Source organism: Cuculus canorus, chromosome 1, assembly GCF_017976375.1.
Source record: "Cuculus canorus isolate bCucCan1 chromosome 1, bCucCan1.pri, whole genome shotgun sequence".
Lineage (NCBI taxonomy): Eukaryota > Metazoa > Chordata > Aves > Cuculiformes > Cuculidae > Cuculus > Cuculus canorus.
The window spans coordinates 63039321-63062941 of NC_071401.1; the positions used below are offsets into that span (position 1 = coordinate 63039321).

Genomic DNA, 23621 nt, shown 5'->3' on the forward strand with positions numbered 1-23621 from the left:
ATCGATACCTGGTGAAAGGAGAGAATCAAATGACTACAGAAATTCAGATTTAGTGAAAACTGGTTCAATTCCACTAGCCTTGAGATCAATTACACTGCACTAATTCAGTCTTTTGTTTTCCCCTTAAATGAACATTACTGAATACACAATACATCCACAGGCGTGAATGCTTCTCACCATTAACGGAAAGTCTCCTTACCTCCAACTATTTCTCAAAAATGGAAGCCAATCAGTTAAGGCTTTGGCCTTATTCACATTTATTTTCTGTGACACATGACAGGAATTGCATTAATAACTATGCTGTATTTAGCTAGAATTTATGATATGTTTCAGGCTACAAATAAAATTAAAAGTTATATTCTACCAGTTCTTTATTTAAAGTAAAAAAACCCACATAACTGAAGATTAACTGAATTACGATAGTCAAACATGAAACTGTAAAAGCATCTTTGGTTGTTTAATGTGTACTTTAAAATGGTTAATAGAAAAGCTAGAGTTGCAACACAGCACAGGACAGCAGTCCTTCCTCAGCAATGCTACTGTTACATGTCCAAGCGCTTCGAGAATAGACCAATGAAGAAGTTAATGTTACTGGGAGAAAACAAAAGGCTGGATGTAACCAATCTATACATCTAGGACTTAAAAATAGAAATTGAAAAATTTTGGCAACAAGTAAAAAAAGCATGTTTTTTTGTTTTGTTACAATTCATATTAGGACAGATCCATGGACCTAACTTTTATAAAAATACAACATACTGCATAAGTTTTATTTAGGGATTTAATTTATATATCACAAATACTGCTTTTAATATAAGTACAATATAATACAGTTTTATTTATGTAGCTGCTGGTGTTCACTCTGGATCAGGAACTGAATGGCATGCCGTGCTGTCAAAACTTTAATAAAATGGCCTGTAGTTAAACTTCTCCAAAGTATAAAATCATGCAAAAATCTACATCCTATATGATACAACCAGTACAATAATTGAAGCCAACAGCCTACAAACAGCCTGGACTATCTTCTGAGTTTGTTCTTAAAGTGTCCAGAAGCAACCAATCATTTTCTTTAGCCAGAAAGGAAGAATTTCAGTTTTGTCCGTAACATCTCATTACGACCACTGAAACCATGTATGTGCGCAGTTATCAGTCAACACTTCTTCCTTGATGTCAGAGCACGTGTTTAGTCCACATTGACAAGTCTGAGGTTAGGAAGTTTTACGTTTTCCTCCTGTGACTACTGGTCGTGCATATTCCACAAAATCATCTATAAGAACAGGCCACGCTCCTAAAGAGAAGTCAAGCAATTAATAAATTAACGTATCGTTATCAGCAATAAATCAGTGTGGTCTCTAAATACAGAAGCTCATTTTGACATTTCTGGCCTAGCCTCGCTTTTGACATGCATGATATGATAAACACTTGAAAAAGAGCACCTAACTAATAAATTAAACGTTTGAATCGCTTCTTGCAGCAACAGTTTTTAGCACCAATAAAATGTATTTAAAGCATAATCCACACTACAAAGTTTCTAAACATGAATTGACAGCAGAACCATGGCATTCCTATTAAAGCCATTCATAGCTTAGGAAATATTTCTATACATAGTCATTTGAAAAAAGGATTTGTAGGATTAGTATTATAAAAAGGTATAAACTGCTTTTAGGTTAGTTAAAAAAAAGAAGCTCATGTAGACATTCTTGCAAGCATAAAAATGGGGTATATCCTTGCAGTTATCAGCACTTTTGTACAAGAACTACAGTGTCACTGAGATTCTTGTACCGTAACAGGTTCAAATAGCACGGACTATAACATGGTGTGACAGTACCTTTCACTCTATTTACATATTAGAGCAATACTAGTTAATCTTGTCATTACAGTTCTGGCAATAAATATGACACTACATTTGCAGCTAAACCTCTGAGGGTAACCAAACTAAGACAGAAGGTACCAGCACGTTCTGCTGTTTGTTTAGAGCAATATTTTTAAAGATATTCAAGTGCTCCTTACCTTCTTCATCATAGTTGGACATATCATCTGCAATCATATTTCCAAAGTCTAACAAAAGATTCCAAGTATCTTTTGGAATCGATCTTTTATGATGTTCCTGTCAAGAAGGAAAAATGGTACTGTTCAACCCAAACTACTTACAAATTCCACAGAGGTATTTTATATTGACTTGCACAGAAATACATGGTTTTACAAGTATTTCTCCTTCTTTTTTTCCTTAAATAAAGCTAAGAGCTTTCAAACAAAGCTACAGAACAAATTAATACCAAAGAAGGCAAAAAAAAGCGTTAAGAAGTCTTTGACAGTTGTTTTATTTCTTCCACTTTGCTTTCAGGATATGCGTTCCCAAATTGTTATGGAAAAGAATAAACCAAATGCACTTTATATTTCTACTTAATTGCATCCATTCTAGGTTCTGAAACAGTGCAGCCATGCATTAGCATTCTGCCACTTCAACTTGAGGTCTTTTTTCCTTATCTCTTTTTACTTATGTTTACCCAGTCTCTCTTTCAACTTTTTGGTTACATTTACACTTATACTCTTCTCACTCTGGCTGCTTTCTGGATCCATCATCTCAGCCTCTCTTCAGCTATTCTCTCCTTCACCACACTGCGCTACCTGCATTTACCCTACTTCTGTCCAGTCTCCTTTTTCCCAGTCTGTCATATTCTCTACTACCACCTCCTTGTCAGGTTTCCCCATAGAATCATCATAGAAGGGTTTGGGTTGGAAGGGACCTTAAAGATCATCTAGTTCCAACCGCCCTGCCATGGGCAGGGACACCTCCCACTGGATCAGGTTGCTCAAAGCCCCATCCAGCTTGGCCTTGAACACTTGCAAAGATGGGGCATCCATGATTTCTCTAGGCAACTTGTTCCAGTGCCTCACCACTTTCAAATATAATCTTTCTCTGTCAACTCATTCACAACCACTAGTTGCCACTCTGGCCAGTTTGAGCAGCACTTGAATAAACTTCAGTCCCAGTCAGCTATTGTTAGCTTTTGAAGTTAGCACTCCCAAGAAGAGAGAGCACATGGGGAAACACAACTACCAAGCAGCTGTGATCTGTAGGATCAAGTCAGATCACTCACATCTCCCTTCATCTGCCGATACTGCTATATTAACTGAAGATAGCAGAGGTGATTAACAGTGAATTAATTTCAACACTTGGTTCTGATATGCAGCAAATTTGCAACTGTATGATAAGACTTGCTCTGTGAAGGGTTGGTTGGTTTTGTTTTTGTGCTTTTGGTTTTGTGCTGTGGGATTTTTTTTTTGGTTGGATGGGGTTTTCTTAAGCAGTCATATTATCATAGTATAGTTAGGGTTGGAAGGGACCTTGAAGATCATCTAGTTCCAACCCCTCTGCCATGGGCAGGGACATCCCACTAGACCAGGCTGCCCAAGGCCCCATCCAACATGGCTTTAAACACCTCGAGGGATGGGGCATTCACAGCCTCCCTGGGCAACCTGTGCCAGTGCCTCACCACCCTCATGGTCAAGAAATTCTTCCTAATGTCTAGTCTAAATCTGCCCCTCTCCAGTTTATACCCATTCCCCCTGGTCCTATCCCCACAAGCCTTTATGAATAGCCCCTCTCCAGCTTTCCTGTAGGCCCTCTTCAGGTACAGGAAGGTTGCTATAAGATCTCCTCTGAGTCTTCTCTTCTCCAGGTTGAGCAAGCCCAACTCTCTCAGCCTGTCCTTATAGGGAAGGTGCTCCCGTCCCCTGATTGTCTTTGTAGCCCTCCTCTGGACCCATTCCAACAGCTCCATATCCTTTTTACGTTGAGGATTCCAGAACTGGACACACTATTCCAGATGAGGTCTCACAAGAGAGGAATAGAGGGGCAGAATCACTTCCCTCGACCTGCTGGCCACGCTCCTTTTGATGCAACCCAGGACATGGTTGGCCTTCTGGGCTCTGAGCACACATTGCCGGCTCATGTTGAGCTTCTCATCGACCAGCACCCCCCAGTCCTTCTCTGCAGGGCTGTTCTCAAGCACGTCATCCCCCATCGTGTAATGAAAACGGGGATTGCCCCGACCCAGGTGCAGGACCTTGCACTTGACCTTGTTGAACCTCACGAGGTTCTCAGAGGCCCGTTTCTCCAGCCTGTCCAGTTCCCTCTGGATGACATCCTATCCTTCCGGTGTGGCAACTACACCACTCAGCTTGGTGTCATCTGCAAACTTGCTGAGGGTGCACTCCATCTCGCTGTCGATATCATTGTTAAAGATATTAAACTGCACTGGTCGCAGTACAGACCCCTGAGGGACTCCACTTGTCACGGATCTCCATCTGGACTTTGAGCCATTGACTACTACTCTTTGGATATGACCATCCAAACAGTTTCTTATACACCGTACCATCCACCCATCAAATCCATCTCTCTCCAATTTAGAGAGAAGGATGTTGTTTAGGACTGTGTCAAATGCTTTACAGAAGTCTAGATACATCACATCCGTCAGTTTACCCGTTTCCACTGCTGCGGCTACCTGCATCATTGAAAGCCACTGAGTTGGTCAGACAGGACTTGGCCCCTGCTGAAGCCATGCTGGCTGCCATTAATTACCTGCCTGCCCTCCATGTGCTTTAGCATAGCTTCTAGGAGGATCTGTTCCATGATCTTCCCAGGCACAGAGGTGAGGCTGACAGGTTGGTAGTTCTCAGGGTTGTCTTTTCTACGCTTTCTAAAAATGGGCACAACATTACCCTTCTTCCAGTCACCAGGGACTTCTCCTGGCTGCCACGACTTTTCAAATATCATGCAGAGTGGCTTGGCAACCACATCTACCAATTCCCTCAGGACTCTGGGATGCATCTCTTTAGGTCCCACGGACTTATATATGTTCAGGTTCCTCAGGTGTTCACGAACCTGATCTTCCTCTATTCTAAAGTGTTGAGAACAAACTGCATTTTTAAAAATGTGGAACATGACCAAAATCAGGCTGATGACCAACACAACAGCAATCAGGTCCTCTCACTCAAGCCAAATGTTTTATCTTGACTGCAAAAAACATGACCAGCCAAACATACCTTCTGGAAAAGTTGCCTTAAGCCTAACAAAACATAAATAAAAAAGCCCTCCCACCCTAAACAGTCATAATTTGCTCCTTTCTTAGGTTGATTTTATTTAATCTAACCATTTCTTCCAAAGTAAACATTCAGGTTAAATATTTGTAGCAAAGGAAGGCACCACATCATCTAGACTATTGCGTGAAGTAGAGATCTGCAGAACTGTCTGTTGTAATAAAATTGATCACACAGCCAAGTGAGAAAAGCATTAGGACTTTCCTCAATTTCACCTATACATCTGAATTTGGGTGTGTTAAGTGTATTAAGGCAGTTAAAACGTGACATGTTTTCACACGGTATGTCATTCAGTGAATAAAATAAATATATCGCTAAAAAAATTAGAAAAAAATTAAGAAAATATCACAAAAAGTGCACGCTTTCCCTATTAAGCATTTGGAGACAATATGCAGAAAGACTTCTTAATCCTCCTAACCTACAGATAAAAGGATAAATTGAAAAAATCAAGATAAATTGTACATTATGTAAAATAATAGAAGAGGGTTTTTTTCCAAGTATATAGAAATGCAAATGTAGAAAAACGGATGAATGAATCAGGTCTTCAATAAGAATATTTTGTGATTTCTAAAGTTTAATTTATGCATCTTTACTCCACTGCCCACAGAATTGCACTGGTTATAGAAAACAAGATCAGTTCACAACTATTATCTAAAAAATAAGTCAGAATAATTACTCAGAGAAGAACTTTCGCCTAAAAAGAAAAGCCTCCCAGGTTAAGTTGGTCATAACAGAATTGGCATTTGAAAAAGACAGAGTTTATGCACTAATTCCATAAACGGCAGAGCATGGTAAAATGTATGATTGACAATAATCACAGCTGTCTTGAGAACAAAGGCAATGTAGGTTCAATCTACAATCACGGCTCCATTTCACGCAGAAGCTTTCATAAGTAGGAGGATACAGGACTAACCAAGCAGAGCGCTCTATTGCTCTGCCACATCTTTTTGCATTCTTTTCAATTAGAAAATTATATATAGAAAATTTAATTTCACTAGATTTAAGGCTATTTTATATCAGTTTTCAAAAAGGAAAAAGTTCAAAGGAAGTACTCAGACATCCCTTCTTTTTCTTGATTGTAAGCACACAGCCTACAAGCCAAGCTACTGCAAAATAAGGTAGTCAGGAAGGAATACAGCATGTACTTACCAACAAAAATTTATTCCAAAGATCTAGAAATTTAAACCTTCCTGACAAGACTAAATTCCAATATGCAATTGCCATTTCTAGATCTGCAAGAGACAAAGCAACATGTAAATATTATGGCATGTTACATGCAATAGAACTCTTACAGTTAAATAATTAATCACGCTATACCTCCAGTATATCATGATACAAAGGAATAACATTCTTCTAAAATCACTGCAAAGATTATAAGAAACTGTTTTCTACTCTCACTGAACCGAAAAGGTGGAAGACAAGCAGCAGTGGCATAAATTGCATATGGAACATTGCTGTCATTAAGACTAAAATATTTTTGTCACCATCCAGCAGTGCCACATTAAAGTTACTTTCAATCTAGAGAAATAGAACAAAATAGTCATCAAGTCATCTGTCTACAAATTACAGAATAAAAGATTCATGCCTAAACACAGCTAATATTGACAGAAAACCAAACATTTAACTCTGCAGATGCTAATTCCTTTTAATTTATCACATTTGGACACTCTTGACTGCTGGCTTCAAAGGGAATTTAAATAAAGAGACAAAGAGATTAAAAAAAATATATATTTGCCTGAGCATGATAATGCTACAGCACCCCTTACAGCAACAATTCTGCTGATTCTCATCTTGTAGAATCATTTAACAGACAAACACCTAATCCCAACACTGAATATGTAAGAACGAGAAAGGAGCCCTTATTCTGTACCATGACCACTGATCTGAGAGCAGAGCTCAACTCATGTGCGCCAACAGGAGGATGCAAGCCCTGCCACACACTCAAGTAGAAAAGTAGGAGCAATATTAGACACAATACGAGGGTAGAAAGGATGTTTTCTCGAAGGCCTGTTTACACCCTTAGCAACTCACAATACCTAATGGCTTCTGTGCTTGGTCCCGCTGGTAACAGCGCTAAGTGTATGCATACTGCTATGCAACCACAAAATAAAGGACAGCCTTTCTTAAACCATAAAGATTTCGGTTTGTGCTCTCAGTGTAAAGTAAGTAAAAAGGAAATATGAAACTTAATAGAAAGTCTGAAGAATGGAAAGAAATTATCACAGTAACTAAAATGGAAGCTTGGATGTTATTTGAAATTGTACGTATCACCTTACAAAACAAATGACACCTTGACACCTGAGATCAAGTTTCAAGCCTGAAAGAGATGTTCCAGATTTTAACACAGCTAGTTCCCTAGAGCCTGTATCATAGAGGGCTGCGGCCACATGGTTAATATGCAGAGAAATGCAATACGCCAACACCTACCTATATAGAGACACGGCTCCTAGTTCTTGTACTAGGATCAGAGTGATTTTCAGTACAGATCTTTGGGCCCTAATAAACTCCCTTCAGTCCTTCCTGTCTTTGCCACCACGCTCTCTTTTCATAAAAAATAAGTAGAAGAGAGTAAGTAATAGTAGTTAATACCATTTACTTGCTGTCTAGATATGCAGATTAATTTTTCGTATCCGTTATCTCCAATGACAAGAAAAAGAAACAGAAAAGGAGAAACGTGAAAAATCTTGAGGGTTTCTTAACTTCGCTGTGAAGTGACGGGCTTTGATCCCATTCACGAAGGCTTCATTGCGAAGACCCAACCTCTCCAAGGCAATCTTACAAATCTATCATGTGACAACATTAAGTAAAATGCACTTTGAAGAAAAAACACTTTAAAAGCAGAAGAGTTTATATACTTCTGATTAAATATTCCTTAGAAACGGGAAGAAGGTACAGGTGAGGAAACAAAGATGGTTAAAGGTGCCACTACATATACGTGAAAATTGATTCTCCTGCACAAAGATACAGGAATTATTTGCTATTATGTACAACAAAACCATATCCTACTGAGGACGCTGCTCTGTAGAGGCTGCAACTTGTCCACACTGGAGGTGCTCTCCCCATTAAGCACATAGAGGGAAGTCCAAAATTCGGTTAAAATTAGCTCAAAGGAAAAAAATAAAACAAGGTGAAGATCTTCCTCATCTGCTTCACTGCAATCAGACAAACTCATAAAGATATTGTACAAGAGACAATTGAACAAAAGGACTAGATGGGACAATCACTTTTGGTAGTGGTGCCTGTTTACGCTGTCTTAAACTACTGGAGAAAAGTAGGCTATCAGGTGTGCTACCTTCTCAGGGGACATGGCTACACTTTTGTTTAAAGACAATTGCCCACCTAGGATGAAAAACTTAACACTGGAGAACAGAAAAGAGGATTTCTCTGCCTTGAAGGGAAGACTTAGTACACAGAGTTCCAGTTTTGCATTGAGATGCTGATGGTAGTAAAAATAAACACTAATGCTGTGGAGTCTGTGTATCTGCTACAATTAGTACACCACTAAAAGATATATATAGAGAGAGATAGTTAGATTAAAGAAGCCTCATGCCATGGGACTTCCACATCCCTACAGGAAGATGCTTTTGCTATGCGTGGATTTCTTAGGCAGTCTTAGGAATACTTATTTCAGCGTTGTATAGATATGAAGGCATCATTACAAATAAAATTAAACCAAACTACAGTTATAAAAATATGCTAGTTTTGTACCAAAAAACAGGCTTCCTACATTATAGATTAATAACACAAATTTTACAAATGGAAAGGAAAAGACAGATGCATGAATCTATGGAAACAAACGCCTAAGCAAGGACTAGTTTAGAGGAAATTTCATTGCAAACATCCGTGTTCATACCCAAATGTTGTGGTTTGAGCTAAATTAGAGTCTGGTTTGTGACTAACTCAGCTGCTGTAAGTAAATTCATTTTTCTGAAAGCTAACTGCATGTTTTTGAGACAGTGTTCTTCTCTAAAAGAGATAACACATGGCATTGGTATGCAAAAAGACCAATGCTTATACTTAACCAACACCATCCTCAAGCTGTTGGAAAAGAGGCCGCACCTGTGAGGAGGGGTGAATAGGGCAAGTGACCCTAAGCTGACCAACAGAGTATTCCATCTCATATATATCATACTCAGTGTAAAATTAGGAGATCACAAGGGTCTCTCTCTCACCTGCAATGGCTGATGTCCAGTGAGGACCTCACCTGTCTGGTTGTTTCTGATCCCAGATCTCTGTGTTCCTTAATCCAATTCCTGAATTCAGCTCCCCCCTACCCATGGACCCATTCCCTCCTGTCTGCATTGAGGGGTGCATGCACAATCTCATATATTTGTATATATTTTATTACTTTCTAAGAGATGACGATGTTGTTGTTATTACTATTATTATTATTTCTTCGCTAAAGCTGTAGTTTTAGTTTTCAACCAGCAAGCCTTTTTCCTCTTATTTCCCTCTCCTCTTTCCCTGCAGGGTGATGGGGGGGTGGATTTTGGAAGCTTAACTGCACGGTTTTAGCTGCTAAAATTTAGCTGGGTGGGGCTAAACCATGACACCAAAACACAAACTTACTGAACAGTTAATGTTTAAAAAAACATAATAAAAATATCACATCATACACTGTACATTATAAAATGGCTCGAGCTTTCCCTTTGCCCCAAAATATTTTCAGTGTCACTATCTAGTGAGTATTCTATGCCATCCGGCTCCTTTAGTATAATGGCTCCAGTCCAGTCCAAACTCTTCTGCATACACTGAAATAAATCTTCAATATCTAGATATTTCGCTTTCTGGATATTTGATCTAATTGTGGTTACATACAGCATCTATAAAGCTTTCTGCAGTGAACCCCTAAGAACTGAGTCACCTAAAACTGATATCAATTGCCATTACAAAATTATTAAAACTGAAATTTCTAAAAAAACCTTTAAAAATATATACGACAACTAGGCAAAACAAGTTCAAGCAGGAGGAAAATGATAGTAAAATGTTTTAATTATTTTAAACATTATTTTGCTAAATAATGTTTATTATGGTAAACATGTTTTAATATGTTTTAAAAGGAATTCTTACACTTCTGAATTATTTAATCAATCAGCTTTTCGCAATCAGAAGAAAAGCATTTCGCATGCGATATGATCTATTCTGAAACATCTGAAATTGTTTTTAAAAAGCCCTCAGCCTCTTTTACTTTGATTGAACAGAAAGCTTGAAGTGATAACAAATTAGCACAATTAATGCAGGAGAAATACATTATCAGTTACTCAGTCTGGGTTTACTTTCAAGATTTGATCAAACGCTCATCTTGTTAACAAAAAAAAAAAAATCATTATTAGAGCCTTGCATCAATTAAAAATATCAAATTAAGTTCCTCATCCCTTTGCTATCATTTTGGACAAGGACAATGAAGTCATTGCACAGAAGCAATCAAGGAAGTGAGAAAACAGAGATAAATCAACAGATAGCAAGGAACTGGCTGGATAGTAGGATTTATGAGGAACATGAAATGAAGTTCATTTAGACCTGCTGTTCCAAAGCAGCACTCGGAGTGCAGCACTCACTTGTCATCCTCTGCCAAATACCACTTTCCAGCTCTGTCAGATTGCCCCATCAACAGAGCTGTTCGTGCAATCATGTTTGAAGCTGTCAGAGTATTAAAAATAATTCACCTAAATTGCTGATATAACTTAAAGGAAAAAAAAGGCTAGAAGCATTACATTGGCCTCACAATGATATTTGAAAATCGTTATTTATAAGAATACTTCAACATTAGCCACTGCTGTCCTCATAGTCCCTAGTTAGCATATTAAGTAGGCTGTGTACATTATGATGTTAGAATATATCATGCTTTAGAGCTTGGAAACAAATAATTTTATCTTTAGAGATTAACAGATTGTCCCAGAATTGCCTTTTCTTTCTTTATTGATGTTTAATCTTCTTAATAATATTGTAAAGCTTTGCTACTTTATATGGCATCTCTATAAGAGATTTTGGGCAGCTTGTTACCAGTATCAGACCTCAGCAATGTGTTATAGTCAAAGAGTACTCTCTCAAATTACATCAGCAGCATTTTTATTTTTTTCCAAATAACAGGAGGCATCAGTTTTACCCAGTCCACCTACAGACACAAACCAACAAATTAGTAAAGAATGTAGGAGGAAAATGTTACTTTTATTAGACAAGTTAATAAGGAATTAAAAAAAAAAAGTTTTGGAAATGAAAACTTCAGAGCCAAGAACCCCTTTGTTTGAGGGTTTCTATGCCTGGTGCTGTAATCAAAACTTACTCTACAGCTTTGAAAACAGAAGACTAGGCAATAAACTCTTGTGTTCCCAACATTGCATAAAAAATTACTGTGGACAGGTGCAAGACAAATAAATCTATCTCATCATTCAAATGCTTTGTAAAAATACATTTAGACTCTGTAAGAGTCCAAACGTCAGATGTTTTCTTTACAGTCATATAATTTGCCCTAAAGTATCATTTGGTTGACATTCTTTGATCTCTTTCTTCTTGTTTTTTCACGGTGATCACAGGCAAATATCATACTTCTGTAAAGCTAAACCAAATAGTACACTGCACTTTTGTTTAAATAAAACAGGACTATTTCACTACCTGACCAAAAAACATCAAATGAATACTTGCAAGATTCAGTGAATTACTGGAATCCTTGTTTCCTCACTTCTGAATGATTCTAAGAGTCTTCTTTGGCTTCCAAATTACTAAGAACATGGACAAAATAATTAGTTTGCTTCCTAATTAGAATGTTTTCTTCTTTTGCAAACAAATAAAATCTACATAGCAAAATAACAAGAAAATACCATCAGCATTCAACCTAAAAATGCTTCACCAATTTGCCAAAAGTTTAGGGCAAAACAGACCTTATCTGCAATTAGGAGCTGCCCCCAAAAAAGTAGAGAAGAGAAAAAATGAATAAGGGGTTTGATGCAAATACCGGATCCAGTTTAGTTGGATCCATTCATCCCTGCAAAGCTGTAAGCAATGAGTTATGAATGTGAGCTTGACTTAGAAGACAGCTATCTAAATGAGTGCAGCCCAACACACCTGATTGTAACCCATTTCAAAACCCTTTAGACTCCACAAATCTCTCCATGTAAAATTTAGATAACCTTAAATAGATAACTTAAAGTAGACTGAATATACATTTCCCAAATAAGAGCCTAACATGAGTAAAATAATGAATGAGGCCTTAATAAAACTGCCAGTTACGCCACACCTTTGCTGTTACTATTGGATTTTTTTTTTTTCATCAAAGCACTCTGTTCTATACTAAGGTTTTCTTGAATTGCTGGCATTTTCAGAAAGAATAATGTGAATAAAATAAAGCAAGGACCATATGCACAGACCAAGGGTAGGGAAACACCTAAAATACAACATGTGCCGATCTCTTCCAAAGAAAACATGAAATTCATTTATTGGACTCCCTCAACTTCTTTCATCCACTCACTCCTACAAACGGATCAATCTAATTCTTCATTGAAAGTGAAGGAAATCTTGATAACTAGCAGAGGGGGGAGAGAAAGAAAGAAGAGGGGAAAGATATCCTTCCCTAATGTCTACGTGCCTTTTCAAAGAATCTTGAGATACCGCTATGATGAAAGCCAAAGCTGATGTTGCTTCAGTTAAAAAGAGCATGTTATACTCATCTGCTCATAGAAGATGTAACTTCCTTGAAGTCCACATACTGGATGCAAAGACAGTCATTCTCCTGTTCTTGAGGGAATATTTGATTCAAGTCTGAATGCCTTCTTCATGCATCATCTTTTGCTTGATCCCAGGAAACTGGCAGAGAGAAGGAAGCACAATCTTTTGAGCCAGCAAGCAGGTGAAGGGACCACAAAGAGCGATGAAGGACCAAATCTGATTTGTTTCCAAGTGGAAAGTCAAAGATGATTAAAGAACGTATTAAGTACCTCCACTGGGATGAAATGAACTGTAGTCAACTCCTGAGCATGAGGAAACTCCTCAACATGTCTTGTTGGGGCTCAAGGGGAGATTCATTAAAAGACTGACAGTAAGTGAATGCCTTTTTACAAGGGCATGTAGTGATAGGATGAGGGGGAATGGCTTTAAATTGGAAGAGGAAAGACTTAGATTAGACATTAGGAAGAAATTTTTCACGATGAGTGTGATGCGACACTGGAACAGGTTGCCCAGGGAAGTTGTCCATACTCCCTCCCTGGAAGTGTTCAAGGCCAGGTTGGATGGGTCCTTGAGCAGCCGGGTCTGGTGGGAGGTGTCCCTACCCATGGCAGGGGAGTTGGAACTGGATGATCTTTGAGGTCCCTTCCAGCTTGAACAGCTCAAAATCTGAACTGCTCTGTATACAACATGACAAAAGATCTACAATTCCATTCTTTAGCACACTTCACAACCAAGAGCTAGGATGCAAATTTTCAATCAGACTGCAGCAGAAAAAAGTAAAGTTGGGGGTAGAAGGTGAGATAAAACCTCTCCAAATCTGCATAATGCAACTCTTAAAGATTTATTGTACTAAATACAATAGTGAGAACATGAGAGAACAGATTAAAGAATCATAGTTATCCAGAATAATTCTTTGTAAAATTCTCATGGAACGCTAGACCTTAATAAACTGCACCTTTTATGTTATCTCAAAAATACATGCAAAACACTCAGATGAAGTTAAATATATCTAAATATCAAGCCTGCCAGGTCCAACGTTCAGCCAGTGAGATGGCACTGCTGCATTGAAACCTCACTATCCTTTCTTCCTGCATTCTTCCTACCCCGACAGCCTTAACAGTCACTAGCATCCACCTTTTTCTTCAATAACAATCACATACATTCAGATGAATTTGAAAGACACTTGACAGTTGGGTCCTCAGTAATATTAATCAGAACATCATTTTCTGCTCAAAGAAAATCTTGGTAGACCTTATGCAACATGCTTTTGCCTCCCGCCTCTCACTCTTACAGGAGCTGTCATCTAGGGAGCCTGGTACTACTTCTACTTCTGTCCAGATTGAAGCTTACTACTGGACAATAAAAGTAAATGGGAACATTCAAGTTGGATGAGACTATAGAGACAGAAGTCCTGCAGACATAAAGAGAAACAGAAGTTCCCTAGTATCACCACAAACTGTGAAAAAGAGACTCCTATAAAAGGTCGTCCTATTTCTAGGAATGAGTATCAGTGTACTGAACTCTCTGCACCTATTTTGAGGAACAACAGAGTAGACATAATTTATTGTAGAGGGTTCTTCCCATCTAACTATACAAAGGCAAAATTTCTTGCATTGATTTTGAGGGGAACTGTAGAATAAGATGAAATTAAAAAGAAACGGAAGACAGGGTGTTCTAAAAATATATAAAACGCAAAATATCACATACAACCCTCCCCATGGACCGCTTTCCTGGAGTAAAATATACTGCATTCTGTGGATGACTGTGTTGAGCATCACCAAAAAAAGTTCTGAAGAAGGCTGTCTGTGCCTTCCCACTCCCTCCTTTACAAACCGCATCTGGGACAACAAAAATATTACACATTCTGCTGATATCTCATGAGAAAGAAATGTTTGGGATACCCAGAGACTTTTTCAATATATGACCAGGCAAAAGGGTTCAATGCAAACTGACAGTAATCTCAGAAACAGCTTTTAAAAATTCATTCTGAAAGCACTAGGGGCCAAAGTGAAACTAGACATGATGAAATTCATCTGGGTATGCTGAAGCAATCTCAAACTGCAACCTATCATCATTGAGCCTTCACAGAGGTTAAAGGATGTTCTAGAAGAACCTTAGCGGTTCTCTGCCAAACTGGGAGAAAGTAACTTGTCCATGGGGGCCAGCCCTGCATTTAACGCTGTCCAATACTTACATAACTCAGATGATTCAACAAAGAAAGTTTTTATTAAATCTGCAACTTATAGAAAATCTGAAAAAATTGTAGCATGGTAGAGGACAGGATTAGGATTCAAAATTATTTAGACAAACTGGAAAACCACCTGGAATTTAGTAAGAATGATTTCATGAAAGAGAAGTGCAAAGTCATATAGCTAGAGGGAATAATTGACTGTAGAAACAGAAGAAAAGAATCAATTGGATGCATTGCAATTCTGCAGACACCAAATAAAATAACAGATCGCAAATGGTATCGGTGTTATAAATATAAGCACACTTAATAATTGGTTATAAAACAAATATCTAAGGTACATGGAAGATACTTAGCTTGTTTGGGCACTACAAGCCAAGAGAAAATTAGTTCAACTGTACTGTAAAGCAAAAGAGAATTGGAAGACAACAGAGAGTTGGAAGATAGAATTTAATGGGGTAGTCGGTTTAACTCATGTCCAGAGAGGCAGGGAAGATGCATACATAGTTGCCAAACACGTAAGAAGTGACATACTGAAAAGGAGCCCAAGAATCTTTCTATTTCCTGATGCTCTTCAGGGGAGATGGGGCAAAAAATACAGTAATAAGTGCTGCTTATCACTTCCTAAAATAGCAGAAATAGATAAAAAAAAAAAAGTAATTGAAAACATATTAAAATATTGATAGAACAAACATGACTCCTAACCAAAATATAGGTGTTTGGACATTTTAGAGGTACTTCAATAATTTCTCATAGATCCACTATGTTAAGATAATAAACACAAAAAAAATGCATAAATGAATCACCTTTGCCTATCACAGACATTTTTCTGGTGAGCTCTATGCTCATGTTTTATTTCTATTAAAAAAGATGCATTAGTACTTAGCCTGAAGGATCCAACAGAAGGACCATTTTAATTCTGTCTTCTTTTACAAAAGGTTTTTATTAACAATCTGCTAAGAGTAAGGATTTCCGTTTTGCCACTGGCACTATGTCAAATTTGCTTAGTTTTCAAATTGGCGCATTCATAGGTCACATGTACACTTACTAGATGACTTACGTAAACAATGAGCGCAACTGCTACCAGACTTGGTAATTTAAGCTTTGAGTGTGATAAGAGGAAGCACTGGATACTTCACTCTCAAGAAAAATCACATTAAAATATTTTGTAATAGAAAGTGCAGAAATAATTCCTTTGATTACTTCCATTTCATCCATTTAAACTACTCACTCTCATCCCTACTTTCCATAAACTTACTGACCTCTTAAGTCTTCAACTCATGATTCAAATGCAAACATACGTGAGTGAGCAGGCAAGCACTATCGGGAGAGCATGTCAACAGAAGTATTTTAAGGCAAACGGCTAGGGCTGTAGGCTAACAACATCCTATACTTAGGACTGCATGTCATCTAATGTGAACGTGGGGAAGAAGGGGAGGTCAACATTCCAAGACGACCTAGACAGAGTGAGGTGAGATATACACCAGCTTATTTGGCAACAAATTTAGGTGTACATTCTCACATCTCCTTGATAATAGGGCACACAGTCATTGGGACACAAATACCGAACATATCTACAACGGCACAAGAAAGACATTGAGCTGGAGCATGTCCAGCGGAGGGCAATGAAGATGGTGAAGGGGCTGGAGAACAGGTCTTATAAGAAGCAGCTGATGGAACTAGGATTGTTTAGCCTGGAGGAGGCTGAGGGAAGACATTATTGCCCTCTACAAAAACGTGAAAGGAGGATGTAGCCAAGTGGATGCTGGTCTCTTCTATTAAGTGACTAGCAATAGGATGAGAGGAAATGGACTCAAGTTGTGCCAGAGGAGGTTTAGACTGGATACTAGAAAAAAAATTCTTTACCAAAAGAAGCACTGGTCAAGCACTGCAACAGGCTGCCCAGAGAAGTGGTGAAGTCTGCTTCTCTCAAGATGTTAAAAAAACATGTAGATGTGGCACTTTGTGACATAGTTTAACCGGCACAGTGGTGTTGGGTTGACAGTTGGACTTGATGATCTTAGAGGTCTTTCCCAACCTTAATGATTCTAGGATTCTAGTTATGAAGAGAGGGAGGAAGAGGATGTAAAATAAAACAAAGCACCTAAGCCTACATTAAATCTAGCTGAAGGAACTAGAATTCTCAGCTTGTACTAACATTCCTGCAAGATAACTACTTTTTTTTTCCTTGCTAAACACTTTTTTTATTTTCTGAAAGAGAACAAACATAACTCTTGGAATAATTGTAGCAAGAAGCCGTATGTTGTAAAAGCTAACTTGTAAACACCACCTCCCTGCTCTGCTCCATATAATGGCATTCCCTGAAAAGATTTCAACTCCAAACCTACACAGTGTTAATTTTTTGTTTGGATAAGCTATCACTTACGTCAATCATTCTAAAACGTCATGTTAGTCAATATGCTTGCTCAGCACTCTCTTTCTACTAGACCTATAGTGACAGAAGTTCACACCAGACAGAAATATGGTGCATGTCCACTGAAATAAGAGCGCTGGCGCCTGCTCATACTTATTTAACATCTAGAATAATCTTAGCAAAACCAGAAAGAGTCTAAGCACTACCTGAAATTAAGAAAGTGTTTTACCACGATTATTACAATTCCTGAAAACTGAAATCAGCAACAGAACCCATCATCTCTTTCTACAGTTTATTTTAATTTTTGCACTTCTTACTTTCTCCTACTAACACTTCAACTCGCAGTGCAAGAAGACACTTTAGTGATTTATTGCCAAGAAATACCTTCTTACACAATAGAGAAGACAAATGAAAAGGCCTCCATAACAAATCAACAGAATTAAGGGAAAACAACTAATTTTCCATTGTCCTCCTCATGTCACATAGAGAGTACATTCAGTTCCATAATCTGTGTTGGGTCGCCTTCCCTTCTTCTCCCTTTGCACAGGCTTAGGTGAAAAGCTTTTGAGACATATTTCCCAAGTACATGAATTTCACATTGGAACTGATCCAATTAAAACAGGAAACCCATTTGTAATATTTCTCTAGGTATCCTGTAACTTCCAGCCTCAGCTGTAAGTGACTTACCTTTTCTGCAGTCTGTAAGTACTAGGCTTTTTAATGAAGAGAGGCAAGAAAATGAACAACTACTAAGGGATGTGAATTCCAACTGGCCTCACAGAACCACTACAAGATAATTGCATTTTTGTACCTGGGAAGGTGGCACATGACCCACGAAAGTGGCACACATAATTAAAAATTAAATTGCTGCAAAAAATAAAGAAAAATAGAAGCTGGCTAAAAGATGCCTAGAGTTTAAATAAAATGAGGAAAAAAAAATGTTGCTGGGAAATACAAGAGATATTATTCAAAAAAATTCCCCAAAAAAGAATGTGAAAGACACATCTCTGGTTGAGAAGGTCTAAATGAATATTCTGCTCTTCCACCTCACTACTCTTCCAATAATTTTTCAGGAAGTATTTGTTGACATGCTCACCAAGTAACATCGACACAGAGTTAAAGTGACTATGCTAAAAAAACCTCCACTTCCTTTTACCCACAGCACAAAGAGAACACTGATGATGGTATGGTGCTATTCTACACACAAACCTGTTAAATTCCTTCCTACACAGTATCTTCTGAAAGTGGAAGTAAATTTCAAAGGACATCAGATTTCATCTTACAATTTTTTCCATCTGTTTACAAACTATAGATATTTTTGAAGAGAACAAAACACTGAAATTCAAATAACGTATTGCTGGAGTAAAATGGATACAAGGCATAGATCAGGAAAAATCTCAAACTTCATAAAGAATAATAATATTTTATAAAACTGTGTGCCTATTTCTGTTCACTAGCTTTGAACCAAGTCCAGAATATTCTTTTTCTGAACTTTACTTAAAAAATGTGAGCTAAAACTGAAAATTCTTTAAAGAACAACTTCTGCCCAGAGTTCTCTCTCTCTTTTAGAGCCAGTATTAACATCTTGCTTCAGTTGTTCTGAACAAAGTAGGAACTTCCTTTGACAGGAGGACAGAAAATGTCAATACCAGCAGAAAAGCCCATTAAATTACCTGTACCAAGAGGACATTAAAGAAGAGATTAATTGAAAGAAGATGGGAAAGAGGAGAAGTCAGTGACATAAATCAATAATGAATTTACTATACAATCATCAATTAGAAAACTGACTTCAATGTCTGTAGATATTTTCTTTATTTTTTCTACTTACCTAGACCTTTTTGTCCAGGGTTTTTAGCAAAGTTAAAAGTAAACTGATAAAAATCTTTGAACTTTGTTGGATCCTTTAGCTCTTGTTCCAGTCTCGGCAATAGAGCTTTTAGTTTTTCCGTTGTGTCACACCTGTTCAAAAGAGGTTGCATTACTTGTAAATATTTAAGATTTCTTTTTACCTTTTCCCCCTCCTTCTATTATTTTTAAAAGTTTAGCTTTTGAGCAAAAGAAAACAGTACCGAAGAGAAAATCAGAGTATCTTTCTGGATAGTATGCTTAAAAATATAAAACTTACTAAACGATTTAAAAGTGGAACATTATATATAGGCATCCATTAAGTATATAAGCCAAACAGGATTCAGTGGTTTAACTTCTTTTCTTGATGTCTTTGTAAGTTTGTGAAGTAGAAAAAAAAAAAAAAGATGTTATTCCCTTCTTAACGAACATATAATTCTCACTGAAATCTGTCCTCTCCGCATTTATAGCTATAGTAACACAAGGTTGTGGGTTTTTGCTTTAATCTAGATACACGTCTACTCTGTTTACGGTTAACCTTAACATTGCAGGACTTTCCAATAAAATGAACTATGATTTGCAGTCATCCTCTTCCCACCACAGAACACTTGCAGATAAAACCTAGGGAAAAAATGAGCCTTTGACAGTAGTTCGAAGGCTGACAAACCCTTTAACAGCCTGGCATAGGTAAGCTAAGACAGACTTAAGTTACTGAGATATCAACAGAAACAGATCCCTAAAAACAAGAGACTGGAGCATTTTCAGTGAGAGCATCTGAGCTGACAAGATCCAACTGTAAAAGAAAAAGGGTTCACTTCACATGAGGGAATCAAATGAATATTCAAGGTTTACAGAATATTACCAATATTTTGAATTCTTCCTAGAAATTCAAAGCAAAGGAAATAGGTTTCAAAGAAGCAGCTATCATAAATAACATATTGTATTTGAAAGTTTTCAGTAACTAAATATTTGTATTTAGTCTAAATATTCAAGAACAGTTTTATTAAAGGATGGGCAACTATAGCAAAATCCATAAAATAAACATGCAGTTTTAACTACCTTGCATGCTACAGATAAAAAAAAAGCACCTTTCTGGCCTCCAGCAGTATCTGGCAGAGAAAAAATAAAGAATTCCACCAACAGTCTTTAACTGAGACCTTCAGTTTCATGGATGCTTGACCTAGTTAACAATAGGGACAAATAGCATGCCTTCCCACACATATCCTAAAGGTGCTATATGATCTAAGCCTTAGGGAATTTCTTCTCATTCAAATCTTCACCTATGTTCAACGCTAAAACCCACGGACACTGCACCTCCATTATGTAACAAAGTCATTCCAAAGTTTCAATAAGCAATATATCAGCAGGTATGGTCACATTATGCTCCCAAGAACACAGTGATGTGTGTTGAGCAGAATGAGATAAAAAATATCACAGACCTCTGTGGAACTGTATCAGAAACAGTCATGAGGACACAGGAGCAATGTGACAACGTAGTTACAAAACTAAATCCAAGCCAGAAGCCACAGTTGGTTTAGAAAAACCGCTTAAATTAGTTCTATCAAATAATGCTGGCAGCGTTTACTATAGCAATATAAGCACCTGATTGCTGTCCTTGGCTAGAAAATCATAATTACCCTCACAGACTCTATCCAAACCTACCTGAAGAGACAAAATAAAGAAGCACACTTCAGATGATATTAAAAGTTATTTCATCACAATTACTGAATACCCCTACCTAAAAAGGAAAGCTTAGTATGAAATCAGTGACTGATGAGGTCAGTAACAATAGAATGCTAGGACCCCTGTTCAAGAAACAACCACTGCATCTGTGAAAAGTTGGTCTACTGTAGAAAAGTATTGATAAAGTGCCATTTTAAGATCAAATGAAACGATTTAGCTGCAAAAAATAAGCACAAGTAATAAGTGTAATTCTCCACCTATTGAATGAAATCTGTTTTAACATTCTGACACCTCTACATATTAAATTTATGGCATCTGTTCCAAGGAGAAGTTAAAACATAAAACACTATTCTATGGTGATAAATGCTTGACTTTACTGCTAAACTGAGGCAACGTGGTTTAACCTCAAAATCTATTATCCAGAACAGCTCCACTATCCAAGAAAGAAAAAAACTTTTATTAGCAAGACTAAACAACCTTTTCTGCTGCCAATACCCTAATTTTTATTTCAATTTCTTATAGATATTCTGTAAAAATGAAATACCAAGTATAGAAGGGAATAAGAGAAAACTATGGTTTGTAAAATTTGCAAAAAGTTGCATTTGGTGATGCTAAGGTAAAGGGAAAGAACTAAAGGTTCTTTTCTGCTTTCCCATTTCTTTTCTGCTTCAACACTGACTGAACTTTTTTTTTTTCCCCTTCATACATCTTCCAGTGACTTCCAGCTTTTAACAGCACATGATCCAACTAAAAATCTTAACACAACCATGCATATGTTTATATGAATCACAGGAAAAGATCAGGACATCTGTCTGTTTTCCTTGCTGTACAGGTAGGACTTATTTTGGTTCCCCCTTACTGCGCTCATTGTTAAGGCTTTGCAGTATAGCATGGATTTAAGGAAGAAGGATGCTATTTAGCACCTGTTAAGCTAGGCACCAGCCTTATCAGCTTTCTGAAGCTTCACGCTAAGAATTTAATTTGATTAAAACTGTTTTAAACATAAACAGAGCTCTGGCCTCACATTTTGAACTATACAGAAACGGATACTTACCCCAACTCTGTCATGCCATCAACAAATTCCTTTTTACTGAATTCACATTGAGTAGCTGCCCTGAACTTCCATGCTACAACCAGAACACTGATACTGGCTGGGTCCAGGCTTAAATCATCACAGAACTGTTGAATTCCATCAATGCCAATTTTATTTTCATCTTGTGGGTCTGCAGTTCAAAATACAGAGAGAAAACTGCAATTATTTACAAAAAATATTTACAAGTAATCATCTGCACAGCTTTGATATACTGCATACTACAGGTCTTATTTTCGTCTTAAGTTTCACAAATGTCTTCACTTTAATTCTAGTTAATTTTAGAAGTAACTTGAAGAGTCTTTGTTAGTAGATGAAGTATTCTGCAATCTTGCCTAGAAATTGGTTTGTAACTCTTTCCTAAATTCATCAGCTCACATCAAATAGTTTTGTCTGCTCTCCACAATGCTCTATGAAAGATCTGAATTAACTGAGGAGATACTGCCCAGAGAAGTCGTGGATATCGCATCCCTGGAGGTGTTCAAGGCCAGTTTGGATGAGGCTTTGTGCAACCTGATATAATGGAAGGTGTCCCGGCCCACGGCAGGGGGGTTGGAACTGGATGGTCTTTAAGGTGCCTTCCAACCCAAACCATTCTATGACTCTATGAAAAAATCCAGGCAGCAGAACAACAAAACCAACTTTAGTTTTCAAAGCCTGAAAATTTACAAACTACAAAACTGTCTTTTCCAGTTTGTGATAAGGAAGATATGTCCATATTGTAAGCTGGGCTACATAGACTAGCGTCCCTCAAGTCAATTTAAAATTAACTCCTTAAACTGGTAAGACTTTCAATCATGCTATTTTTAAGCCCTTATCCAATAAGTTGATAAAAAAATTAAAAAGAACATCTAATGAAAACTAACTTTTTTATTTTTTGGTGGTGTTAAGCTAAGATTTCTTCCACTTTTTCAGCCAATACAGTGGAAGAAATGCTAAAATGCAGAGAAGAAGTTAATCTAGCAAACAAAGATTTCTATCCATTAAAAGAAGAATTACACTCATGGTATAATTCAGGGACCTTTTGAGCAGGAATTACAAGCAAATATATGTATTCTACTGCACGCCAGATCTAGTTCTCAGACACGTAAAATGCATTTTTTGGGGAGTAACTGGAGAATCAAAGGCAAAAAATGCACTATTCTTGAAATCAGTGGAAAAACTGACATTTCAACAAGGACTATTTCGTCCTTATCATGTTTCACATCATCCAGGTAACTTGGAACAAAAATGGAAGTGTTCTTTTGATGGAATTGCTGGATAGATGGATAAGGAAACTAAGACAAAGACAGGACAGAAAATGAAACACTTCTCATATCAGATTTCAAATATAGTGCAGTGTATGTAGTATTCCAAAGGTTACCACAATGTGGTATTCCACAGGCTGTGTAGGACAAAGGAATTCCCTGTTGGTGGGAGGACAATGACTCAGGTTTAAGATACACATGAAGAAAGGAAAAGTTTTGTTGTTTTCTTTCAAATCTTGTGAAGGTTTTGTTCAAGCTTACCGCTTTACTGAAGTGTTAAAGTGCTAGAAGTGCAAACAAGTGCTGCTAAAATACAGACATAAAAACGACTGGACTTCCTTACACAAAAGCCGAGTGGTGCAGTTTGCCACTGCCAGAAAATCATAAGTAACATTTGTGACATTTTTTCACTTTAGAGATTCTTAGTAGCAT

At 37.4% G+C, this 23621-nt stretch overlaps 1 protein-coding gene across 3 annotated transcripts in view; it reads right to left on the reverse strand.

The window, feature by feature from the left end:
* The window catches only part of DCUN1D2 (defective in cullin neddylation 1 domain containing 2), a 32707-nt gene that overhangs the window by 3969 nt on the left and 5117 nt on the right, over positions 1-23621 (reverse strand). For all 3 annotated transcript variants that reach the window (XM_054077744.1, XM_054077751.1, XM_054077760.1), the window contains exons 3-7: positions 21907-22075; positions 19153-19283; positions 6250-6332; positions 2008-2104; positions 1-1285 (exon numbers count right to left, since the gene is read on the reverse strand). The exon at positions 1-1285 is cut by the window's left edge and continues 3969 nt beyond it. In XM_054077744.1, the coding sequence (XP_053933719.1) occupies positions 1206-1285; positions 2008-2104; positions 6250-6332; positions 19153-19283; positions 21907-22075 (560 nt within the window). In that variant the 3' untranslated portion in view covers positions 1-1205. The remainder of the gene's footprint in view (positions 1286-2007; positions 2105-6249; positions 6333-19152; positions 19284-21906; positions 22076-23621) is intronic.